This window comes from Tachyglossus aculeatus, chromosome 5 (assembly GCF_015852505.1).
Source record: "Tachyglossus aculeatus isolate mTacAcu1 chromosome 5, mTacAcu1.pri, whole genome shotgun sequence".
Taxonomy (NCBI): Eukaryota; Metazoa; Chordata; class Mammalia; order Monotremata; family Tachyglossidae; genus Tachyglossus; species Tachyglossus aculeatus.
Window position 1 is genome coordinate 63,144,109 of NC_052070.1, and position 23,592 is coordinate 63,167,700.

The 23,592-nt window shown below is 44.8% G+C and overlaps 1 protein-coding gene across 1 annotated transcript in view; it reads right to left on the minus strand.

Annotated features, from left to right (window-relative positions):
* The window catches only part of TARS3 (threonyl-tRNA synthetase 3), a 39,121-nt gene extending 16,129 nt beyond the window's left edge, over nucleotides 1-22,992 (minus strand). Inside the window, exons 1-11 of the mRNA XM_038746454.1 lie at nucleotides 22,651-22,992; nucleotides 22,103-22,105; nucleotides 18,470-18,660; nucleotides 17,314-17,437; nucleotides 14,766-14,887; nucleotides 10,198-10,315; nucleotides 8,371-8,435; nucleotides 6,658-6,736; nucleotides 5,635-5,781; nucleotides 4,222-4,320; nucleotides 3,006-3,172 (exon numbers count right to left, since the gene is read on the minus strand). Coding sequence (XP_038602382.1) covers nucleotides 3,006-3,172; nucleotides 4,222-4,320; nucleotides 5,635-5,781; nucleotides 6,658-6,736; nucleotides 8,371-8,435; nucleotides 10,198-10,315; nucleotides 14,766-14,887; nucleotides 17,314-17,437; nucleotides 18,470-18,660; nucleotides 22,103-22,105; nucleotides 22,651-22,977 — 1,442 coding nt within the window. The 5' untranslated portion in view covers nucleotides 22,978-22,992. The remainder of the gene's footprint in view (nucleotides 1-3,005; nucleotides 3,173-4,221; nucleotides 4,321-5,634; nucleotides 5,782-6,657; nucleotides 6,737-8,370; nucleotides 8,436-10,197; nucleotides 10,316-14,765; nucleotides 14,888-17,313; nucleotides 17,438-18,469; nucleotides 18,661-22,102; nucleotides 22,106-22,650) is intronic.
* Nucleotides 22,993-23,592: the final 600 nt, after the last annotated feature.

Genomic DNA, 23,592 nt, shown 5'->3' on the forward strand with positions numbered 1-23,592 from the left:
AGGAATAATAATAAAAATGGCATTTGTTAAGCGCTTACTATGTGCCACACACTGTTCACTAGGCTACACTGCTTCCTATATGAGCAGAGCTCTGTACTAAGCATTTGGGAGAGTACAACAGAATTGGTAGAAATGTTCCCTGCCCATAATGAGCTTACAGTCTAGAGGGGGAGGCCAACATTAAATACATTAAATTACAGATATGCATATAAGTGCTTTGGGGCTGAGGGAGGGGTGAATAAAGGGTACAAATCCTAGTGCAAGGGTGACAATGAAGGGAATGGGAGAAGAGGAAAGGAGGGCTTAGTTGGGGAAGGCTTCTTAGAGATGTGCTTTTAATACAGCTAATAAGAAAACATCCTACTGGAAGTTGGCAAAGGGATTATAGAGAAGGAAAGGAGAAATTATATTTTCCAGGAAGCAGAGGATCAGATTCACTACCTTTTGCAACAGTAAGGGGTGGTCTTAAAAAGACCTAAACCACAAGAGTTCTTTTGGAGGGGTGAGGAAAGAAAAATCTTTCTCTCGCCTCTCCCTACATTGGTTGAGTGAGGTAAGTTCCTTCCAGTTCTTAAAAACAGGTTCCACACAGGTTTATCACCTTATTATACCAGAGAAGTGGGGGTTGGTGATCTATTTTGGGGCTTTCTGCTATAAATGTTAATAAATGTTCAATTTGAGTTCCATTTTTGCAATCTTTTCTACAGTATCACTGGTTAAATTAATACTTGTTTGCAAAGATAATCAGAGTGCTATAACTCTTTGAAGGACTCGGGCAGAGTCCTCTTTTGGATTGTGGCCACATGTCACTTCTCCTTTACTCTCTTTGAATGCCTGGATTGGGGAAGAGCTCCTTTTGCTTCAAATTCTTAGTACTTCAGCAAGATGCCCCTGCCTCACAAAGTGACTGGCTCTATTATTTACCCAATAGCTGATTCCGGGAATTTAGCCCCTCCAGACTGTAAGCTCGTTGTGGGCAGGGAATGTATCTGTTACACTGTTGCAATGTACTCTTCCAAGAGCTTAGTATAGTGCTCTGCACACAGTACGCAGCCTGGCTTAGTGGAAAGAGCATGGGCTTGGGAGTCAGAAGCTGTGGGTTCTAATCCCGGCTCTGCCACTTGTCAGCTGCGTGACTTTGGGCAAGTCGCTTAACTTCTCTGGGCCTCAGTTAACCCATCTGTAAAATGGGGATTAAGACTGTGAGCCCCACATGGGACAACCTGATTACCTTGTATCTACCCCAGCACTTAGAATACTGCTTGGCACATAGTAAGTGCTTAACAAATACCATCATTATTACTGTTTTTAAATGCTCAATAAATATGATTGACTAGCCACATTTATACTCCAAAAGAGGGGAAAGTTCCATACAGCGGTTAGAGCGGATCAAGTCTGGACCCTGAACCATGATGACCCCTGGGACAGGTGCTCCAGAACTAGTGTGAGCTGGTGGGAAGACATTGGCCAAGGAATCAGAGGATCTGGGTTCCAATCCTGACTCTACCATTTGCCTTCTGGGAGACCTTGGACAAACCTCTTCACATAATAATAATAATAATGGTATTTATTAAACGCTTACTATGTGCAAAGCACTGTTCTAAGCATTGGGGAGGTTACAAGGTGATCAGGTTGTCCCTCGTGGGGCTCCCAGTCTTAATCCCCATTTTACAGATGAGGTAACAGGCACAGAGAAGTTAAGTGACTTGCCCAAAGTCACACAGCTGACAATTGGCAGAGCCGGGATTTTCTCTGTGGTTCTTCATCTGTAAAATGAGGATTCAATGCCTGTTCTCCCTCCTGCTTCGACTGTGAGCCCTGGGTGGCTACCCAATTATTCATTCATTCAATTGTATTTATTGAGTGCTTACTGTGTGCAGAGCACTGTACTAAGCTCTTGGGAAGTACGAGTCAGCAACATATAGAGACAGTCCCTACCTAACAACGGGCTTACAGTCTAGAAGGGGGTATCTTGCACCTACAACAGTGCATAGTATAGTGCTTGGGAAGCAGCGTGATCTAGTGGATACAGAATAAGACTCGGGAACTGGAATGATCTGGGTTCTAATCCAGGCTCCGCCACGTGCCTCCTGTGTGACCTCGGGCAAGTCACCTACCTTCTCTGGGCCTCGGTTACCTCATCTATAAAATGGGGATTAAGATTGTGAGCCCCATGTCAAATAGGGAGCCCACTGTTGGGTAGGGACTGTCTCTATATGTTGCCAACTTGTACTTCCCAAGCGCTTAGTACAGTGCTCTGCACACAGTAAGCGCTCAATAAATACGATTGATGATGATGATGATAGGGGCCGTATCCAACCCGATTTGCTAGGATCTACTCCAGCACTAAGAACAGCGCTTGACACACCATAAGTGCTTAAAAAATACCACCATCATCATTATTATAAATATTCAAGAATCACCTTAGGGGCAATTTGAGGAAACTCAGGCACTGAGAATTTAAGTGACTTGCTCAAGGTCACTCAGCAGGCGAGTGGCAGAGCTGGGATTAGAACTCACATCCTCTGACTCTCCAGCCTGGGCTCTTTCCGCTTAGCCCAGACTGCTCTTCTAACTGTGGGATTTGTCAGGAAATTAACTCCTGTGTTATAGGAGAAACGACTGTTTATACATCTATAATAATAATAATAACAGTATTTTTTAAGGACTTACTATGTGCCAGGCACTGTTCCAAGCGCAGGGGTAGATACAAACTAATCAGGTTGTTCCATATGGGGCTCACAGTCTTAATCCCCATTTTACAGATGAGGTAACTGAGGTACAGAGAAGTGAAGCAATTTGCCCAAGGTCACACGGCAGACAAGTGGCGGAGTCGGGATTAGAACCCACGTCCTCTAACTCCCAAGCCCAGGCTCTTGCCACTAGGCCATACTGCTTCTCAGCTACATCTACCCCATAGTAACAAAATATCATTTTGCTAAGATAAAAACTGCAAAAAGTAGAAACAAATTTTTAATACTTAAAAATTAGAAACAAATACTCACCAGTGTCCTGGACAGTTCATCGGTTTTAGTGCAAAAGTCTCCTTTTCAACATCAAAGGAAAACATGCTTTCACTATAGTGCCGCCAGTGACCTGATGTCTCCCACAGCTTACTGTTGTAGACATTAGGCGATACCACTTCAGTAAAGTTACGTTTATGGTATTCCTCCTGCAAAACACATGTGTTTAGTCCAGTGCTTGGCACAAAACGAGCACTTAAATACCATTAAAGATGTGTTTCAAGGTGAAATTTACCCCAAATTAAGGTAAATGCAAAATGAAGATACTAAATAGGTTTTATTATTTATAATCCTATCTGTTAATCCTTTTGCTGTTAATGCTTTTGTTGAGAGAAGCAGCACGGCATAGTGGATACACCACGGGCCTGAGAGTCAAAAGCTCCTGGGTTCTAATCCCGGCTCCACCACACATCTGCTGTGCGAACTTGGGCAAGTCACTTTGCTTCTCTGGGCCTCAGTGACCTCATCTGTAAAATGGAGATTCAGACTGGGAGCCCACCTGGGACAGGGACTGTGTTGACCCCAATTTGCTTGTATCCACCCCAGGGTTGAGTACAGTGCTTGGCACAGAGTAAATGCTTAACAAATACTATTGTTATTATTATCATCTGATCTGAACAAACTCCAATTACTGCTACCAAGCTCTCAAACCCACGTTCATCTCCTGCTCATGCTGTGAAGACCTCAGCCCCCCAACTCACTCGAAGACCCCAGCTCCCCAGGACACCTATGGGAACTCCAACCCCAACTGGCAAAAGAAATGGAGCTGCCATCATTGTTCCTCCTTTGATTCAGATGGTGGTTACTCAATAAACCCTTTTCCTTCTCTTTCCGTGGGAATTTTGATCTTACCAGTTAAGATTTCATCACGAGACTAATTTTTGTTGCTAATGATTCTATCTTAATGAACCCAAAACAGAAATATCTTTAGCCAAATTAAAAGTAATCAGAAGTTTTTCATCTACTTATTAAGAAAAAAAATCAGCAGAATCCATGTTGAAAAATTTAGTCTTGGAGTCACTAATGTGCACAAGAAGAAATTAATGGATATAATTTATTTTGCACCTTTCATTTACTGCGGTTAATGGGGAAAAGAAAGCATTTTACCAGCAAAAGCATGAACATTTTTACAACAGCAAAATTCTGTTTCTTAAATAATTGAAAATATTTAACAGAAATTTTTCAAAAATTCACTTACTCTTATAAAGTCCATGAGTGTATTATAAAGAAAGGCACCTCTAGGAAGGAAAAAACAGCTTCCTGGACTCAGATCATGGAAGAAGAAAAGTTCTTGTTCCTACATTAAAACAAAGTGATAATCCATTCAGAACTGAAATTGGGGACTACTAATTCTGAAGCAGAAGCTCCTTGTGTGCAGGGAACATGTCTACCAAATCTGTTATGTTATATTATCCCAAGTGTTTAGCACAGTGCTCTGCGCACAGTAAGCACTCAATAAATACTAATAGCTATACCACATGCACGAGCCAGTTGTGGTTGTTAATAACATTCCATACCACGGCACCTAAGAATACACAATACAATACGGATACAAACACCAATTTTTTAATATTAGTTTAAATTTTTTTTTCTGCTTTTTGTCTTCTGCTTTTATTTTTCCTGTTTTCCTAGTCGGGAGCTATGATGTGGAACTCTTGTGGTAAGATAGCCAACTATGCCAGAGTTATTTAAGATGGTAGGGCTCGTCACCACAACTAGCTGGCTACAGAAAGACTTTCTGAAGGAAACTGGATTGCAGAAAAATTTGCTTTTATCTTTTAATAAATGTTTTTTTACAGTCAATTCAGTATGAACGCCTGCCTTTACTAAATGGCTTAGATGGACTGGGGCAGTGGAAGTAGGGAACATTCTTCTACTAGTGTGTGTCAGTCTGGATATACCATGATGTAGTAGTGGAATGACTGGTTGTATGCTTATGTGTGGCAACAGACATGTTGTGAGAATCAGAACACAACTTTTCTTTAACACGGGGTTCATGAAGCAGCATGGCTTAGTGGAAAGAGCACGGGCTTGGGAGTCGGACATCATGGGTTCTAATCCTGCCTCCACCACTTATCAGCTGTGTGACTATAGGTAAGTCACTTCACTTCTCTGTGCCTCAGTTTCCTCATCTGTAAAATGGGGGTGAAGCCTGTGAGCCCCATGTGGGACAACCTGATCACCTTGCATCTACCCCAGTGCTTAGAACAGTGCTTGGCACATAGTAAGCACTTAACAAATACCATCATTATCATTATTATTATTATTAACTCCCACATTCCCAAAAAAATGAACTGTACTCTCTTTGCTCACAGGTTTTCATGGAGAATTGTACAACTTTTAAAAATCACCTGAACGAATAATATGTAACAAAAAGTAGCTGGGTCCAGTGCTTAGAACAGTGCTTTGCACATAGTAAGCACTTAATAAATGCCATTATTATTATTTATTATTAGTAAGAAGAGGACTGCTTGGGAAACCCGCGGTGCCTGGAAAAAAGAGAGATGCTAGAGTATGAAGATTAAACAAATAGCTTGTTTGCAAAGGAAAGAGATATTTGAGCCTTATAAGCTCTGAAACTTAGTTTTTTAGTAACGTATCCTATGCCTACCTTTCCGATTTTCCGGTGATCTCGGTTTTTGGCTTCTTCCTGGAACTTTTCCCAGGTTTTCATCATCTTATTATCAGGGAAGGATATTCCATAGACTCTCTGCAACGTCTCCATGTTGGCCTTCCCCTCCCAGTATGTTGAAGAATTCTAATAGACAAGAGGAGAGCAAAATGATCTTGTACATCACTGAAGAAAACTTGTTTTTCCCCATCAAGAAATAAAGCTAGCATAATGGCTGATTAAATTATTTTGTTTTTTCCAATTGCACTTGCTGATAAAAATTACCCTAAAATGAGTTTCAGGGACATGTTTAAAGTGCCCAGCTGAGTTTCAGGGACATTTTTAAAGTGTCCAGCTGGGTTTTCTAACTTGGTTCGGACAAGGAGCATTAAATTCATTAATTCACTCATTCATTTGTATTTATTGAGCGCTTACTGTGTGCAGAGCACTGTACTAAGCATTTGGGAGAGTACGATAAAACAATAAACAGACACATTCCTTGCCCACAATGAGCTTAAAGTCTCGGGGTGGCGGGGGGGGGGGAAGGTGCGACAGACATTAATATAAATAAATTAATTACAGACATATACATACGTGCTGTGGGGCTGGGAGGGGAGAAGAACAAAGGGAGCAAGTCAGGGCAACCCAGAAGGGAGTGAGAGAAGAGGAAATGAGGGTTCAGTCAGGGAGGGCCTCCTGAAGGAGATGTGCCTTCAATAAGGCTCTGAAGGGGGTGGGGGGAGTAATTAAATCACAGTAGAAGGCACAACACCTGTCTCTCATCATGTCAAAACTAAGAGAAACTGGTTTACTCATCAGGATAAATGTATTTTTATAAGACTTTGGAAAGATAAGGGAAAGCCCTCAAGCAAAGGCTGCTCATAGGTGGATAACCCTTTATAAAAGTCCCAGCAAATGTTAATGGCTGTCCCCATTTGAAATATGCGATTCCTCAGAAGCACATGCAAAAACTGAATTAAGAAATCAAAAGATTCTGCTAATATTACAAGTGGGAAGGCTTACTTTTACAATTTTCAAGGTTTTGATTTTTCCAGTGTGTCTTACATGTGGACCTCTGCAAAGATCAATTAATGGACCACACCTACAATGAAACAATCAAGAAAGACTGGGGCAAAGTTGTTTTTATTTTGGCAATTCAGTGTAGTTATATAAAATAAGTTTCATATTACAAGGACCAAGAAAATATTGCAAAGCATGAAAAAAACCCACATTAGTGTAATCCAAGTAAAATATAGCAACAAATCTAAAAATAAAGGAAAAAAATTAAGTCCATTTCAGTTGACTTAACTAAATCCTATGCCCTGAAATATTACATTAGCAACAGCACTGGGTATTATTTGTGGAAAAGACTCACAGAAGACCATAATCAGCTCGATTCATATTGTCTTTTCCCTGCTCTCTCCACCTTGCTACTGTATTCTACAACCTTTTTTTTTTGTCACCCTTAGAATCATGTAACCCTATGCAAGTGGGTTCTAGGCCAAGAGATAACACAACGGGCTCGAAAGAGGGAGCATCAGGAAGGAACTTCAACGTTTTGTCGACAAAACCAAAACCAACAGGGGTGAGCGCCCTAAAATCCCTCCTTCACCTCCCCAATCTTTTTCCCTCCCCTACATCCACTCTCTGATCCTCTTAACCGTCTCTCCTGACTGCTTTTGAAATCTATTAATTCCTTCTACCTGCTCTCACCTTCTAGAAACACTGGCACCCGTTCTTTCTTCCTCCCTGACCACCAACTTCGAACACGGTTCCTCTGAGGGCTCCTTTTTCTTTCTTTCTTTCTTTCTTTCTTTCTTTCTTTCTTTCTTTCTTTCTTTCTTTCTTTCTTTCTTTCTTTCTTTCTTTCTTTCTTTCTTTCTTTCTTTCTTTCTCTTTCTTTCTTTCTTTCTTTCTTTCTTTCTTTCTTTCTTTCTTTTTCTTTCTTTCTTCCTCCTCTTCCCTATCCTAAAAAAAGGCTTCTCTGAATCCCACTGCATCAGTTCTCTCCCCCCTATCGAAAGGCCTTGAATGGGTTGGGTACACAGGCTGCCTCTCCTTCTTCAAGAGGAGGTGTCGGAGCACGAGAAGGCAGAAGAGCTCTTCTTCCCTGTTGCTACCTCTGGCTCCACCTGAGGAAATTCCTTTTGAGGTGACTGTGAAACAGATGAAAGCCCCCTGGATGAAAGTGGCCAAATCACCACATAGAAAATAAGATTTCCTGAGACACTCTGATAATTAGAGGTGGTGCTCAGTAGGTTCCATTAAGTGATGATACTTTTTCAGTCCTTGGTTATCGTCGTATAGCTGGCAGTTCCCAAACCTTTTCCACCGGAATTGGTGGAAGAGTGAGCAATATTTTGTAGGGACTGTGACTCTATGAGGCATTGGACAGCAGTCTCTTTCGTTCATTGCCTCTGGGAGCTTAAAATGGCAGTTATGGTACATCTGGTAAATTATTGTGTAAAGGGTTAAGGGGTTCCGGGACTCGTGGTCACCACAATGGACCTCAAAAACCTCTTTGAAGTGCTCTTCTGCCTCAATCGAAGTCTTCAAGGCTCCCCATTGCCTCAGTCTAGCATTATGTCCACACCGGTTTTAAAGAACTAGCGATCGAGCTATTCCGTTTGGGGTAAGAATGTGCTACATGTCTATTACTAATACTATACTGATAGTAACATCTTTTACCCAGTGCTTGGCACATAGTAAGCGCTTAAACACCATCATTATTATTACCTGTATACTGTGGTAGTTGGGGTGTCAACCTTCTCATTCAGAATGCGACATTTAAATTTATTATACTACAAAGAAAAACATATACAGCAACACATAAGATTTTAAGTCAAAATCCTATACATAAAAGTAAAAGAATTAGCTTAAAAGTGAGAGGCAGAGAAATTTTGAGCAATACAAGGCATTTTTTATGGTATTTATTAGGCGCTGACTATGTGTCTGGCATTGTACTAAGTGCTAGGGTAGACACAACATAATCAGGTTGGACACAGTCCATATCCCCCATGGAGCTCATGGTCTTAATCCCCATTTTACAGAGGAGGCAACAAACACAGAGCAATGAAGTGTCTTGCCCAAATTCACACAGCAAAGTGGCAGGGTCAGGATTAGAACCCAGGTCCTTCTGACCCCCAGTCCCATGCTCTTTCCACTAGGCCGTGCTGCTCCTCATGGATTTCCATTGGTATGACCCTCAGATCAGAAGACAAAGTTCCCTAGTAAGTGACCACAGTCACCAACAAAAGATGATTCTCAGTCAATTAATCAGTACAAATCTATGAGTAGAGTGGTAGTTTTACATTATGTACCTTTATCACTAGCCTGCTGTGTGACCTTGGGCAAGTCATTTAACTTCTCCATGCACCAGGTTTCTCCTCTGTAAAATGGGGATGAAATAAATTCTGGTTCTCCCTCTCACTTAGACTGTGAGCCCGCTGTTGGGTAGGGACCATCTCTATGTGTTGCCAACTTGTACTTCCCAAGCACTTAGTACAGTGCTCTGCACACAGTAAGCGCTCAATAAATACGACTGAGTGAATGAACAAGACGTTTTCTAATCTGATTATACTGTACCGCTTAGCACATAGTAAGCAAGTAAATACCACAATTATTTTTATGTACCTCTACTTTTCATTTATACACACTTATTTTCAGAGGAGATGTTACTACTGATGGTAAGATCCTACCCATATGACAAAAAATGTTTAAAGCTAACATTTATGCAATAAAATGTTTGGCTAAGTAGGTTTGGCTGTGCTATTACCACCCCAATGAATTAAAAATGAGAAATTCCTTACACTTATATTATGGTTTCCCTAAAGTCTCTTTAACAAGCTTAGCATTTCCAAATCCAAACAGAAAACCAGGACACAACCTACCCTCTAAGGAAAAAGTTACTTCACTTGTAGTACAGTGCTTGGAAAATGGAGTTCCAAGCAAATCAGCAGGGCTTAGTGGACAGAGCCCATGCCTGGGAGTCAGAAGGACCTGGGTTCTAATCCCAGCTCTGCCACTTATCTGCTGTGTGACCTTGGGCAACTCATTTCACTACTCTGGGCCTCAGTTCCCTCATCTGTAAATTGGGGATTAAGACTGTGAGCCCCATGTGGGACAGGACTGTGCCCAACCTGACTAGCTTGCATCTACCCCAGTGGTTAGAACAGTGCTGGACACATAGTAAGCACTTAAACACTATCATTATTATTATTGTTATGGAGTTCATGTTTCTATTTAAATAGAATTTTCTATTATAATGGAGCCTCATTTACGAGAAAAGTGAACATGTAACAATACTAAAAATGCTAAAAAAGGAACGGGGCTTCTATGCACATCAGATATACAAGTCCACAACCAAAAAAAAAATGACAAAGTTTTATCTCTGTTTACCCAACTGGCTCAAAAACATGAGCTCCTCATGAATACGAACTATGGGGAGTTAAGTATCAGGTATGACAGCAACTGGCTATTTCCAAGAAGGCTAGGCTACTTGAAATACTTTAAAATATCCAAATGAACACATTTCAGTAGTTTCTTATAGCTTTAGTAAGTTACCTTAAACATATCCAGGAGGATTTCCTTGCTGATTTCTAATCTTTCGAAAGGTTGTTTCTCTTTTATGATAGCTTTGCACGTGTTCTCCAGACTTGGGAATTCTGTACTGGATACTCCTCTAAACAGAAACATGATAATGACTTTTATTAACCACATGAAAATAATGGCAGAATAAGTTAAAAAAAATCCACATCATTATTTTTCAAACTGCAGTTGAATTTTACTTACCCTTAGGGTGGGCTAAAACTTTAACCCCGAAGGTGCCTCCCCTTTCACAGCCAGACTCCCCTCCCATCCAGAAAGGACTGCTCCGGGGAACCAGAGTCAAGGGAGTGGTGGAGCAGTGGTCAATGGAGCTGATGTGTTCACCCCCAGTTCCCCAAGGCTTGGGTCTGCCCACAGGGCACGTGGTGTAGTGGACAGAGCACGGGCCTGCGAGTCAGAAGGTCATGGGTTCTAATCTTGACTTTACCACTTGCCTGCCGTGTGACTTTGGTCAAGTCACTTCACTTCTCTGGGGCTGTTACCTCATCTGTAAAATGGGGATTAAGGCCGTGAGCCCAATGTGGGACAGGGACTGGGTCCAATCTGATTTGCCTGTATTCCTCCCAGTGCTTAGTACAGTTCCTGGCACATAGTAAGCACTTAAATACCACAATTAAGACACGTAACTTCTCGGGAGCTAGCAGAAGTAACAACAGCAGCAGTTGCTCTCTCTCCATGTTTTGTTGGCTCCCTGAGCTCGTGACTCGCCAGACAAGCCCAGCGAGAACAAGCTCAGAAGTTTCCAGAACCACTGTTGCTGCTGCCATATTGTATTGGGTCCATAATGTGTCTGCTATATTGTTACATTGTACTCTCCCAAGCACGTAATCAATACAATTGACTGAGCACTTAATGTGTGCACAGCACTGTACTAGGAGCTTGGGAGAATACAAAATAATAAGCAGACACATTCCCCGCTCATAGTGAGCTTACAGTGTAGAGGGGATTGAATGATTCATTTAAGGATAACTCAATGTTTTTCTACTTGAACAAATTAATGCAGTATTTGTTAATATTTGAGTAAAAATAATGGACTATGTGCTTTACAATATTAATAAAAAATGAAGGTCCTTAGCATATATGTTGCCAACTTGTACTTCCCAATCGCTTATTACAATGCTCTGCAAACAGTAAGCACTCAATAAATATGATTGAATGAATGAATGAATATATACAAAAGAAAAGATTATACTTATTGACTCCTCCAAATTACTGGGAATTGGATTAGGCTATTTTCACTTATTTTCCCCACCTATAATTCTGAATGTTCTTCTCTTTCCTCTTGACCCAGCATCCTGAATGTTAACTTTTAAGAATCTGCTAGTCTGAAACTCAATCATCCTTAGCAAAACAAAATCAGAAAACTACTCCTGAATCCAGTCTTCCTTTCTGCATTGTGGGCCTGGAGGAATGAGTATAAAAATAGATGGAACATTTCACACCCCACCTCGCCGCCCCCTCCTCTCTACCCAGTCTTGATGATCAGATTACTGCTCTCAACTCTACCCTTTCTACTCAGCTAGACTCGCTCGCTCCCCTTTCCCTTCGCCGCTCTCGCACCACTAACCCACAGCCCTGGATCACTGCCACTGTCCGCCTCCTTCGCTCTTATGCTCAAGCTGCCGAACGCTGCTGGCGAAAGTCTAAACACCATGCCAACCTCGTTCACTTCAAGTTTATCCTTTCCTGCCTTAACTCAGCCCTCTCTTCTGCCAGACAAAACTATTTCTCCTCCCTTATTGACACCCATGCCCATCACCCCCGCCAGCTCTTCCGTACATTCAACTCCCTTCTCAGGCCCCCGGTTCCTCCCCCTCCTCCTTCCCTCACCCCCAACGATCTGGCCTCCTACTTCATTAACAAAATTAAATCCATCAGGTCCGACCTCCCCAAAGTCTCTTCCCCCCTTTCTCCAACCCCCCGGCTCTCAACACTATCTGCTACTCTCCCATCCTTCCCAGCGGTATCCTCAGAGGAACTCTCCTCCCTCCTCTCAAGTGCTACTCCGGCCACCTGTGCTTCTGACCCCATTCCCTCTCATCTTATGAAATCTCTCGCTCCATCCCTTCTCCCCTCCTTAACTTCCATCTTCAACCGCTCACTCTCCACTGGTTCCTTCCCCTCTGCCTTCAAACATGCCCATGTCTCTCCCATCCTAAAAAAACCCTCTCTTGACCCCACCTCACCTTCTAGTTATCGTCCCATATCCCTCCTACCATTCCTTTCCAAACTCCTTGAACGAGTTGTCTACACGCGCTGCCTAGAATTCCTCAACAACAACTCGCTCCTCGACCCCCTCCAGTCTGGCTTCCGTCCCCTTCATTCCACGGAAACTGCCCTCTCAAAGGTCACCAATGACCTCCTGCTTGCCAAATCCAACGGCTCATACTCTGTCCTAATCCTCCTCGACCTCTCAGCTGCCTTTGACACTGTGGACCACCCCCTTCTCCTCAACACGTTATCTGACCTTGGCTTCACAGACTCCGTCCTCTCCTGGTTCTCCTCTTATCTCTCCGGTCATTCTTTCTCAGTCTCTTTTGCAGGCTCCTCCTCCCCCTCCCATCCTCTTACTGTGGGGGTTCCCCAAGGTTCAGTGCTTGGTCCCCTTCTGTTCTCAATCTACACTCACTCCCTTGGTGACCTCATTCGCTCCCGCGGCTTCAACTATCATCTCTACGCTGATGACACCCAGATCTACATCTCTGCCCCTGCTCTCTCCCCCTCCCTCCAGGCTCGCATCTCCTCCTGCCTTCAGGACATCTCCATCTGGATGTCCACCCGCCACCTAAAGCTCAACATGTCGAAGACTGAGCTCCTTGTCTTCCCTCCCAAACCTTGTCCTCTCCCTGACTTTCCCATCTCTGTTGACGGCACTACCATCCTTCCCGTCTCACAAGCCCACAACCTTGGTGTCATCCTCGACTCTGCTCTCTCATTCACCCCTCACATCCAAGCCGTCACCAAAACCTGCCGGTCTCAGCTCCGCAACATTGCCAAGATCCGCCCTTTCCTCTCCATCCAAACCGCTACCCTGCTCATTCAAGCTCTCATCCTATCCCGTCTGGACTACTGCACTAGCCTTCTCTCTGATCTCCCATCCTCGTGTCTCTCTCCACTTCAATCCATACTTCATGCTGCTGCCCGGATTATCTTTGTCCAGAAACGCTCTGGACATATTACTCCCCTCCTCAAAAACCTCCAATGGCTACCGATCAATCTGCACATCAGGCAGAAACTCCTCACCCTGGGCTTCAAGGCTCTCCATCACCTCGCCCCCTCCTACCTCACCTCCCTTCTCTCCTTCTACTGCCCAGCCCGCACCCTCCGCTCCTCCACCGCTAATCTCCTCACTGTACCTCGCTCTCGCCTGTCCCGCCATCGACCCCCGGCCCACGTCATCCCCCGGGCCTGGAATGCCCTCCCTCTGCCCATCCGCCAAGCTAGCTCTCTTCCTCCCTTCAAGGCCCTGCTGAGAGCTCACCTCCTCCAGGAGGCCTTCCCAGACTGAGCCCCTTCTTTCCTCTCCCCCTTGTCCCCCTCTCCATCCCCCCGTCTTACCTCCTTCCCTTCCCCACAGCACCTGTATATATGTATATATGGTTGTACATATTTATTACTCTATTTATTTATTTATTTATTTATTTTACCTGTACATTTCTATCCTACTTATTTTATTTTGTTGGTATGTTTGGTTCTGTTCTCTGTCTCCCCCTTTTAGACTGTGAGCCCACTGTTGGGTAGGGACTGTCTCTATGTGATGCCAATTTGTACTTCCCAAGCGCTTAGTACAGTGCTCTGCACATAGTAAGCGCTCAATAAATATGATTGATTGATTGATTGATTGATTGATCTGTGTTGAAAATCAGAACTTCAGGACATCATTTCAAAATTCTCTCTCTCTCTCTCTCTCTCTCTCTCTCTCGTAAATGGACAGGAGAGGGAGAAGTGTCAGGTTAAAGTTTTCCGTGATCACAGAGGCCCATACGGAAAATGTTTGCATCTATCTCCTAGCTGGTGAGCTCCTTGAGGACAGGAAACTTGCATTTTGCTTCTTTTGTACTCTCCCAAGCACTCAGTACAGAGCTTCACACTCAGTAAGTGCTCAGTAAATACCACCAATTGACTGATTGTACCAAGCATTATCTAGACACAGTCCAGCAGTGATATGGAAATGTAAGCATCTGAAGTAGGCAAGAGAATGGGAAGTCATACAAGGCAGACTGATCATCTTATCCAGTTCAGTCCTAACTCCAAAGCCATTTTTATATTTTTAAAAAATGCCTCAGGTCCAACCTATAAACACTCAAGACTAGGCTGAATGGTCAGCATATTCAGTGACCTATCAGTGACCATTACTGACAAATGCACCTCAAACCCAAATACTGAAATGGAAGGCTGGGTCTTCTTGTAATCGGATAAAATATTTTGATATGCAAATGTTTTGCTACAACTGAGCTAACGCACCATCACTTCCAGCATTAAAAGACGAAGAAAAGCTCTCAGGAATGAATGAAAAATATTACCGGTCTTCAAGGAACATGTCATAATAAAATCCATTCTCAATGGGTGGGCCGTAACACAAGCAGCCCCCATAATAACTTTCCAGAGCCTCTCCAAGAATATGAGCACTTGAATGCCAATACACCTGTAAACAATGTAAAAAAGAAATTCGGATTATTCAAGATGGTCTTGAGATCAGAAAATGACAGGAAATGACCACCTGATCAAGAGGTTGAATGATAATAAGATAAAGGTTGCTAGGCAGAGACTAAAAGGCCTAGAGGAAAGGGCATGAGTCAGAAGACTTGGGTTCTAAGCCCGGTTCTGCCATGTGTCTGCTGTGTGGTCTTGGGCAAGTAATAATAATAATGTCATTTGTTAAGTGCTTACTATGTGCAAAGCACTGTTCTAAGCGCTGGGGAGGATACAAGTTGATCAGGTTGTCCCACGTGGGGCTCACAGTCTTAATCCCCATTTTACAGATGAGGTAACAGGCACAGAGAAGTTAAGTGACTTGCCCAGAGTCACACAGCTGACAAGCGGTGGAGCCGGGATTTGAACCCATGACCTCTGACTCCCAAGCCCATGCTCTTTCCACTGAGCCACGCTGCTTCTCTCCGGGTCTTAACTTCTTAACTTCTCTGGGCCTCTGTTCTCTCCTCCACCAAATGGGGATTCAATACTTGTGCTTCCTCCTCCTTAGACAGTGAGCCCCATGTGGGACCTGATTATTTACCCCAGCGTGGCTTAGTAGAAAGCACCCTGGCTTGGGAGTCAGAGGTCGTGGGTTCTAACCCCAGCTCTGCCACTTGTCAGCTGTGTGACCTTGGGAAAGTTACTTCACTTCTCTGTGCCTCAGTTCCCTCATCTGTAAAATGAGGATGAAGACTGTGAGCCCCACATGGGACAACCTGAAGACCTTGTATCTACCCCAGCACTTAGAACAGTGTTTGGCACATAGTAAGTGCTTAACAAATACCAACATTATTATTATTATTATTATATTATTACAGGGTTTGACACATAGTAAGCACTTAACAAATACTGCTTTTAAAAAAAAAATCCACATGTGTATTTTTCCCAAGCACTTAGTATAGCACTTTGCACCAATAAGCACTCAATAAATACGAATTGCTCCTACTACTGAAGACTGCCAGATCTGCTAAAGCGAATTAGAAGCTGAAGCAGCAACCAGGCAGCCTCCGCTTGGCTCTTCAGCATTTCTGTCTTTCCATTTGTGTCTTTAAACAGCTCTCCTTTTGCCCTTGTTCTCTGACTTGAGTCTCCTGAGGACAGGGGCGACACCTAAATGACCACCCTGGCATCTCTTACCATTACTTAAAATAGTGCTTTGCACACAGTAGGTACTCAAATCTGGAATTAATTGATTTTTAAAAATGCCTTTCAGGGGTTAAATGTCTAACTCTAGGCATCACCATCAGTTTTTCCTATTATAGAACCAATCCAAATGTATTCAGTGCAAAGCATTGCACAAAACCCTTGGGAGAATATAAGAGAATTAGTAAACATTCCTGCATTCATTCAATTGTATTTATTGAACACTTACTGTGTGCAGTGCCCTGTACTAAGCGCTTAGAGACGGTCCCTACCCAACAACGGGCTCACAGTCTAGACTCTTCCTGCTCTCAAGTAGTTTACAATAGAACAAGGGTTGCAAAGTGAAATGATACTACGCCATTTAATACAAATCATTATTTGAGTCTAGATTGTTCTTTTTCCATCACTGATATTCTGATGTTACGTTGACAGTCACTCTGTAACAAGTTTTCATGTAAACTGAAGGGTGCCTGTTTGTGTTTTGAATCTGTAAAAAAATGAAGGATTTCCATTAGCCTTTTAATTTATGAAGCCATCACCCAGATTGTCCAGGGAACTCTCATTTAGCACACTTTAAAGTTCTTGGTAAAATGGTTTTTATTTTATCACTCAAAATAAGAATTTTATATTTAGTTAGCACGCTGATTATCTGCTTTATCGATAGTATTTATTGGAGAAAGCACTGTACTAAGTCGAGTTAGTATCTACTGAGATAACCCCAACATGCACAAAGCAATCATTTTATTTTCTCCCATCTCATTTCACTAGATTGTAAACTCCTTGAGGGGAGTAGGGAATGTGTCTACTTTATTGAACTCTCCTAAACACTTAGTACAGTGCTTAGTATAGTAAGGATTCAATTAAAACCATCAACCTTGTCATTTGTTCTCCAATAGGTCTTTTTAATACCCAGAGACCTGGAGTGAAGAAAAAATCGTAAATGATCAAAGAAAAAACAACCCCCGAATATTTTTCTCTGTTAAAATTCCATTCCAAAACAACAAAATTTTAATAGAAGGACTATATATGAATCTATGGGAAAATGAAAGCCATAAATGAAAGCCAAAGCTATCCATGGCAAAATTAGCTAGATGCTTCCAATCATTTTATTATGTTCAAGATATCTCCTAAAAAAGTCAAAATTACACATCTGTCCACATTTCTGTACAATGATTCTTAAATAATAAAATTTGGAAACCCAGTGAAAAATTCAAAGTTTAAAAAAGTACTCACAGCCTGGGCTTCCTCATTTTCAAACGTAAGTAGTTCTAGGGTAGAATCTCCTTCCAACGGTCGATCTAAATCCCACAATTCACCATTCACTTTGGCTATTACTGTGTTATCGGCCAGTGCTGGACTACAGAGAAAAGTAACCGAATTTAACTTATCTACATTGGGCCACTGAATTGTAACAACAAGATAAGAGCACTCTATATTTAAATACTGTTAAGTTTTCAGTCAGAAATGGTTAGTGGTGCTTCATGTTTTCAGCCCCTGCCACACTCTGATCATTTCATTAGGGTTTCACTGGACATTTTGAGAGTGAATCTTTATTCACGGGTGTTCTCTGCGAGCCAGGCACCCTCCAACACCCTGGTCCTGCCATTTGGGGAGCAGGGACACTGGGCTTGCAGCCCCAGGTGTGGTATGGACAGGGAAGAATATTAGACCACATTTGGTGTGGTGATGTGGCACTTTGGATCTCTTTGCTGCACCAGACACGAAAATAAACAGGAAACTCCTAACGCATTCCAGCAGGTTAAGGGACCTATATTTCTCCTCTGCAACCAAGAAAACAGGCAAAAAAAGGGGAAAATCTAGGAGTTTATCCCTGCACTGTTAGCATAAGTTCACATGCCACTGGAGCTTCAGGGACCTTCACATTTGCCACTCCTGGCCTAGGTGTTCCCCTGCACCCTTTGCTTTCCATGCCACCTCTGTGGGCCCAAGGGGGTTGAGGAATCGTTGTGTGCAGGGAATGTGTCTGTTTATTGTTGCACTGTAGTCTCCCAAGCACTTAATACAGTGCTTTGCACACAGTAAGCGTTCAATAAATCCAACAATGAATGAATGAATGGTCAAAGTCTTGGAATTCCAGGGACTCTGCTTCCTTTTTCCTTTCAGATCCTGGCAAAAAGCAACAACAAAAAAATGGTCTAGAATACCTGGAGATGTTTAGTGCTGAGGTCAACAAGGACTTTGAATTTTACAGAAATGCATAGCCGCTCTAGTGGCGCACAGAAAAAAAACCCTCAACAACCATACAATTATAAGAGATTTAAAGTGAGTGAAAAAAGGAAAACAAGTTCTTAGTCTTCACTCACTCATCTTCTCGGCATTTTTAGAAAATGATTTTATACCAGCGTTCTCGGCAAAAAACTCTGCTTACCTAATTCCAGCAGCCACTTGATAGGATGTTGTTTTCCAAGACTCTCCTTCAATTACTTTCCCATCGGTCAGCGTTATTTGGATCAATTTACTCTGGTTTGCAGCTCTATGGGCAAGCAAGGAGTCATGTTCTCTCTTCAGTGTTTCGTAAAGTTTCAGCCTGTCTTCGACAAACCAGGGTCCATTACATAGCTGTAAGACATTTTGACTCAGTGTCTTTAATGTGTCTTTCACAAGGGAAATAACTTATTTCCCCAGACCAATGAGCCAAAACAGCTAATTCTCTCAACTTCAGATGGACACTTATGGTCAGCCTCATCCTGCAATTAAGTCTTTCTAGCTGCTATGATATACCACCCTCCAGCCCCCCACCCACCAATTATATTACTGGACACACAGAAGCTGCGTTTGCTTTGGATAGTTTTAGTTGCAGAACTTGAACTTTCAATCTTTCCTTCTCCAAACTTGAACTTACAATCTTTCCTTCTCCACAGCTGATGCATTCCCCTCTATTCCAAGTTAGATGCCTAGGCACTACATCTCTCCTAGATTAAATGGTGGGATCCAACACATGGTGAGGTCTACAGAAGAAGCAGTGTGGCTCAGTGGAATGAACACAAGCTTGGGAGTTAGAGATCATGGGTTCAAATCCCAGCTCCACCAACTGTCAGTTGTGTGACTTTGGGCAAGTCACTTAACTTCTCTGTGCCTCAGTTACCTCATCTATAAAATGGGGATTAAGACTGTGAGCCCCCCATGGGACAACCTGATCACCCTGTAACCTCCCCAGCGCTTGGAACAGTGCTTTGCACATAGTAAGCGCTTAACAAATACCATCGTTATTATTATTATTATTACAGAGCTGGCCCAAATAATTTCCATTTTCAATTGGAGAGCTGAAGCATAAGCCCATTGTTGGGTAGGGACCGTCTCTATATGTTGCTGACTTGTACTTCCCAAGCGCTTGGTACAGTACTCTGCACACAGTAAGTGCTCAATAAATACGACAATGAATAAAGGTCCTCCCTAAAGAAGCAACATGGCCTCACTGAAAGAGCACAGTGGATCCAACAGTGGTATTTACTGAGTGCTTACTGTGTGTTTGGGGGACTAAAATACAATAGAATTGGTAGACACGTTCCTTGCCCACAGTGAGTTTACATTCTGGAAGTTAGGAGACCTGACTTTGAATCTAGGCTTTTTCATTTGTCTGCTGTGCAACCCGTGAGAAGCAGAATGGCCTAGTGGATAGAGTATGGGCCTCGGAGTCAGAAGGACCTGGGTTCTAATCCCCACTCTGTAATTTGTCTGCTGTGTGACCTCAGGCAAGTCATGTAGCTTCCCTCTGCCTCAGTTACCTCATCTGTACCTTGAGCAGGCCACTTGGCTTCTCAGTACGCTGCTTTCTCATCTGTAAAATGGGGATTAAGTTCCTTCACCCTTGGACTGGAAGCCCTACTTGGGATACAGAGTGTGATCTGATCATGTAGTATCTATCCCAGTAATAGGCACAAAGTGGTTAACAAATTGATGGTATTTATTGAGTATGTAATAATAATAATAATGATGGCATTTATTAAGCGCTTACTATGTGCAAAACACTGTTCTAAGCACTGGGGAAGTTACAAGGAGATCAGGTTGTCCCACGGGGAGCTCACAGTCTTAATCCCCATTTTACAGATGAGGTAACTGAGGCCCAGAGAAGTTAAGTGACTTGCCCAAAGTCACACAGCTGACAATTGGCAGAGCCGGGATTCAAACCCATGACCCCTGACTCCAAAGCCCGGGTTCTTTCCACTGAGCCACGCTACTTCTCTGTATAGATCACTGTACTGCGTGTAGATCACTGTAATGATAATAACAATAATAATAATAATCATGGTATTTGTTAAGTGCTTACTACATGCCAGACGCTGCTCTAAGTGCTGGGTAGATACAAGATAAATGATTTGACACAGTTCTTGTCTCATTTAGGGCTCACAGTCTTAATCCCCATTTTACAGATGAGGTAACCGAGGCCCAGAGAAGTGAAGTGGCTTGCCCAAGGTCAAACAGCAGCCAAGTGGCGGAGCCGGAATTAGAACCCATGGCTTTCTGACTCCAAGGTTAATGCTTTAGGCACGCTTGTATTAAGTGCTTCGGAGAGTTAGGTCCCAAGTCCTAGCAAATTGGTTGCGGGCCAATCAATTTCGGATCATTCAAGTGTATTTACTGAGTGCTTACTGTGTGCAGAGCACTGTACTAAGCTCTTATTCCCAAACCCAATTCATTCTGACCAAGTCCCTTTCCTCAGGGTCCGGTATTGATACGTGCCTCCCCCTCTAGACTGCAAACTTGTCGTGGGCAGGGAATGTCTCTGTTATACTGTTACATCGTACTCTCCCAAGCTCTTTGTGCAGTGCTCTGCACATGGTAGCACTCAATAAATACTTTAAATTGGCTATTTGCTCGGGGAGGGGGAGGTCACAAGTTCATCCAGCTGGTGAGCCCACTGTTGGATAGGGACTGTCTCTATATGTTGGCAACTTGTACTTCCCAAGCGCTTAGTACAGTGCTCTGCACACAGTAAGCGCTCAATAAATACGATTGATTGATTGATTGGTGCATCCCCCCCTGTCCCCTGCTGCAGCCTCGCAGAGCCAGGGCGCTGGCCTAGTGGCTAGAGCCCAAGTCTGGGAGTCGGAAGGTCCTGAGTTCTAATCCGAACTCTGCCCCTTGTCTGCCGTGCGACCTCGGTCGAGTCCCTTCACTTCTCTGTGCCTCGGCGACCTCACCTGTAAAATAGGGATGAGGACTGGGAGCCCCACGTGGGACGGGGGCTGCGTCCAACCTGACTCTCTTGGATGGATGGAGGCCAGTGGTTAGAAGAGTGGGTGGCCCGGAGTAAGCGGGGAACCAATTCATTCAATTGTATGGACGGGGCGCTGACTGTGTGCAGGGCGCTGGACTGAGCGCTTGGAAAGGCCAATTGGGCACCAGCTAGAGCTGGGCCCTGCCCAACAACGGGCCCCCACTGTACCACAAATACCGTTGTGGTGATGATTATTATTGCCCCGTTGGTCCGCTGGCCGGCCCGCCTCCACTTCGGGGAACAACTCCTGCCCAGGACAAGGGCAGGGGAGAAGGGGGAGACAGGAGTGAGAGAAGAACAGGGGAAAGGGGAGAGGGATGTGTGGGGGAGAAGGGGATGGGGAGAAGGGGAAGAGGAGGACAGGGGGAAGGGGAAAGGGGAAGAGATGGGGGAAAGGCATGGGGGGAAGGAATGGGGAAAATTATAATAATAATAATAATAATGGTATTCGTTTAAGCGCTTACTATGTGCAAAGCACTGTTCTAAGCGCTGGGGAGGTGACTAGGTGATCAGGTTGTCCCACGGGGGGGCTTACAGTTTTAACCCCCATTATACAGATGAGGTAACTGAGGCACAGAGAAGTGAAGTGACTTGCCCAAAGTCACACAGCTGACAGTTGGCAGAGTCGGGATTTGAATCCATGACCTCTGACTCCAAAACCCAGGAATGGGGAATGGGGGAAGGAATGGGGGAAGGAATGAGGAATGGGAGAAGGGATGGGGGAACAATAATAATGATAATGGTATTTATTAAGGGCTTACAATGTGCAAAGCACTGTTCTACGCGCTGGGGAGGTTACAAGGTGATCAGATTGTCCCACGGGGGGGCTCTCAGTCTTAATCCCCATTTTACAGAAGAGGTAACTGAGGCACAGAGAAGTTAAGGGAGAAGGCAATCAGTCCACGGAAGGGATGGGAAGGGATGGGGGTAACGGATGGGGGAAAGGGTTGGGGGGATGGAGTAACTGTTGGGGGAAGGGATGGGGAAATGAGGTGGAGGAAGATATGGGGGTAACAGTTGGGGGAAGGGATGGGGAAATGAGGTGGAGGAAGATATGGGGGTAACAGATGGGGGAAGGGATGGGGGAAGGCATGGGAGGAGGGAGGGGGCGCAGGGATGGGGGAAGGCATGGGAGGAGGGAGGGGGCGAAGGGATGGGGGTAACAGATGGGGGAAAGGATGGGGGGAGAAAGGGTGAGGTTGGGGCGGTGGGGTGGGCCTGTGAGGGGCCTGGTGTGGTCCGGTCCCGCCGCCGGCGCCGGCAGTTGTGGTTACCTGGGGGCCGCCTCCGCCGGCGGGGGTCCGAGGAGGGAGCAGGGGCTGGGGCCGGGCCGGGGCCGGGGCCGGGGCCGGGGCCGGGGCCGGTCCCCGCTGGGCCGCCAGGCTTCGCCGTAGGTGTCGGAGCCGGGAGCGGAGCTCCTCGTTCTCGGCCCGCAGCCGCTCCAGCTCCGGCCGGGGCCCCGGGCCCCAAAGCCCGGACAGGGACAGGGACTCGGCCTCGGCCAGGGCCTGGTCGGGGCCGGGGCCGGGGCCGGGGCCGTCCGGTGGCGGCGGCGTTGGCCGGTGCAGCTGGTCCTTGAGGCGGCCGATTTGGTTGGTGAGCCAGAGCAGCTCCTGCTCCTGCCGGCACAGGCGGCGGGACACCCGCTCCGACGCCATCGGGACCGGGATGGGGATCGGGACCGGGGCCGGGGCCGGGACCGGGACCGGCCCACCTCCGCCGGCCGCACCAGGCCCAGCCCGGACACGGGGAGGGGCCGGTTGCCCGGGCAACGGGATGACCCCCCCCCCCCGCCCCGTTCCCCGGGCAACGGGGCCGGGCCCGACCCCGCTGACCCCGCCCCCAAGGCCCTGCTGAAAATAATAATGATGGTGTTTGATAATCAGTCAATCAATGTCGTATTTATTGAGCGCTTACTGTGTGCAGAGCACTGTACTAAGCGTTTGGGAAGTACAAGCTGGCAACATAGAGAGACAGTCCCTACCCAACAGTGGGCTCACAGTCTAGAAGGGGGGAACAGAGAACAAAACCATACTGACAAAATAAAATAAATAGAATAGATATGTACAAGTAGAATAAATAAATCAATAGAGTGATAAATATGTACAAACATATATACAGGTGCTGTGGGGAAGGGAAGGAGGTAAGATGAGCGGGATGGAGAGGGGGACGAGGGGGAGAGGAAAGAAGGGGCTCAGTCTGGGAAGGCCTCCTGGAGGAGGCGAGCTCTCAGTAGGGCCTTGAAGGGAGGAAGAGAGATAGCTTGGCGGATG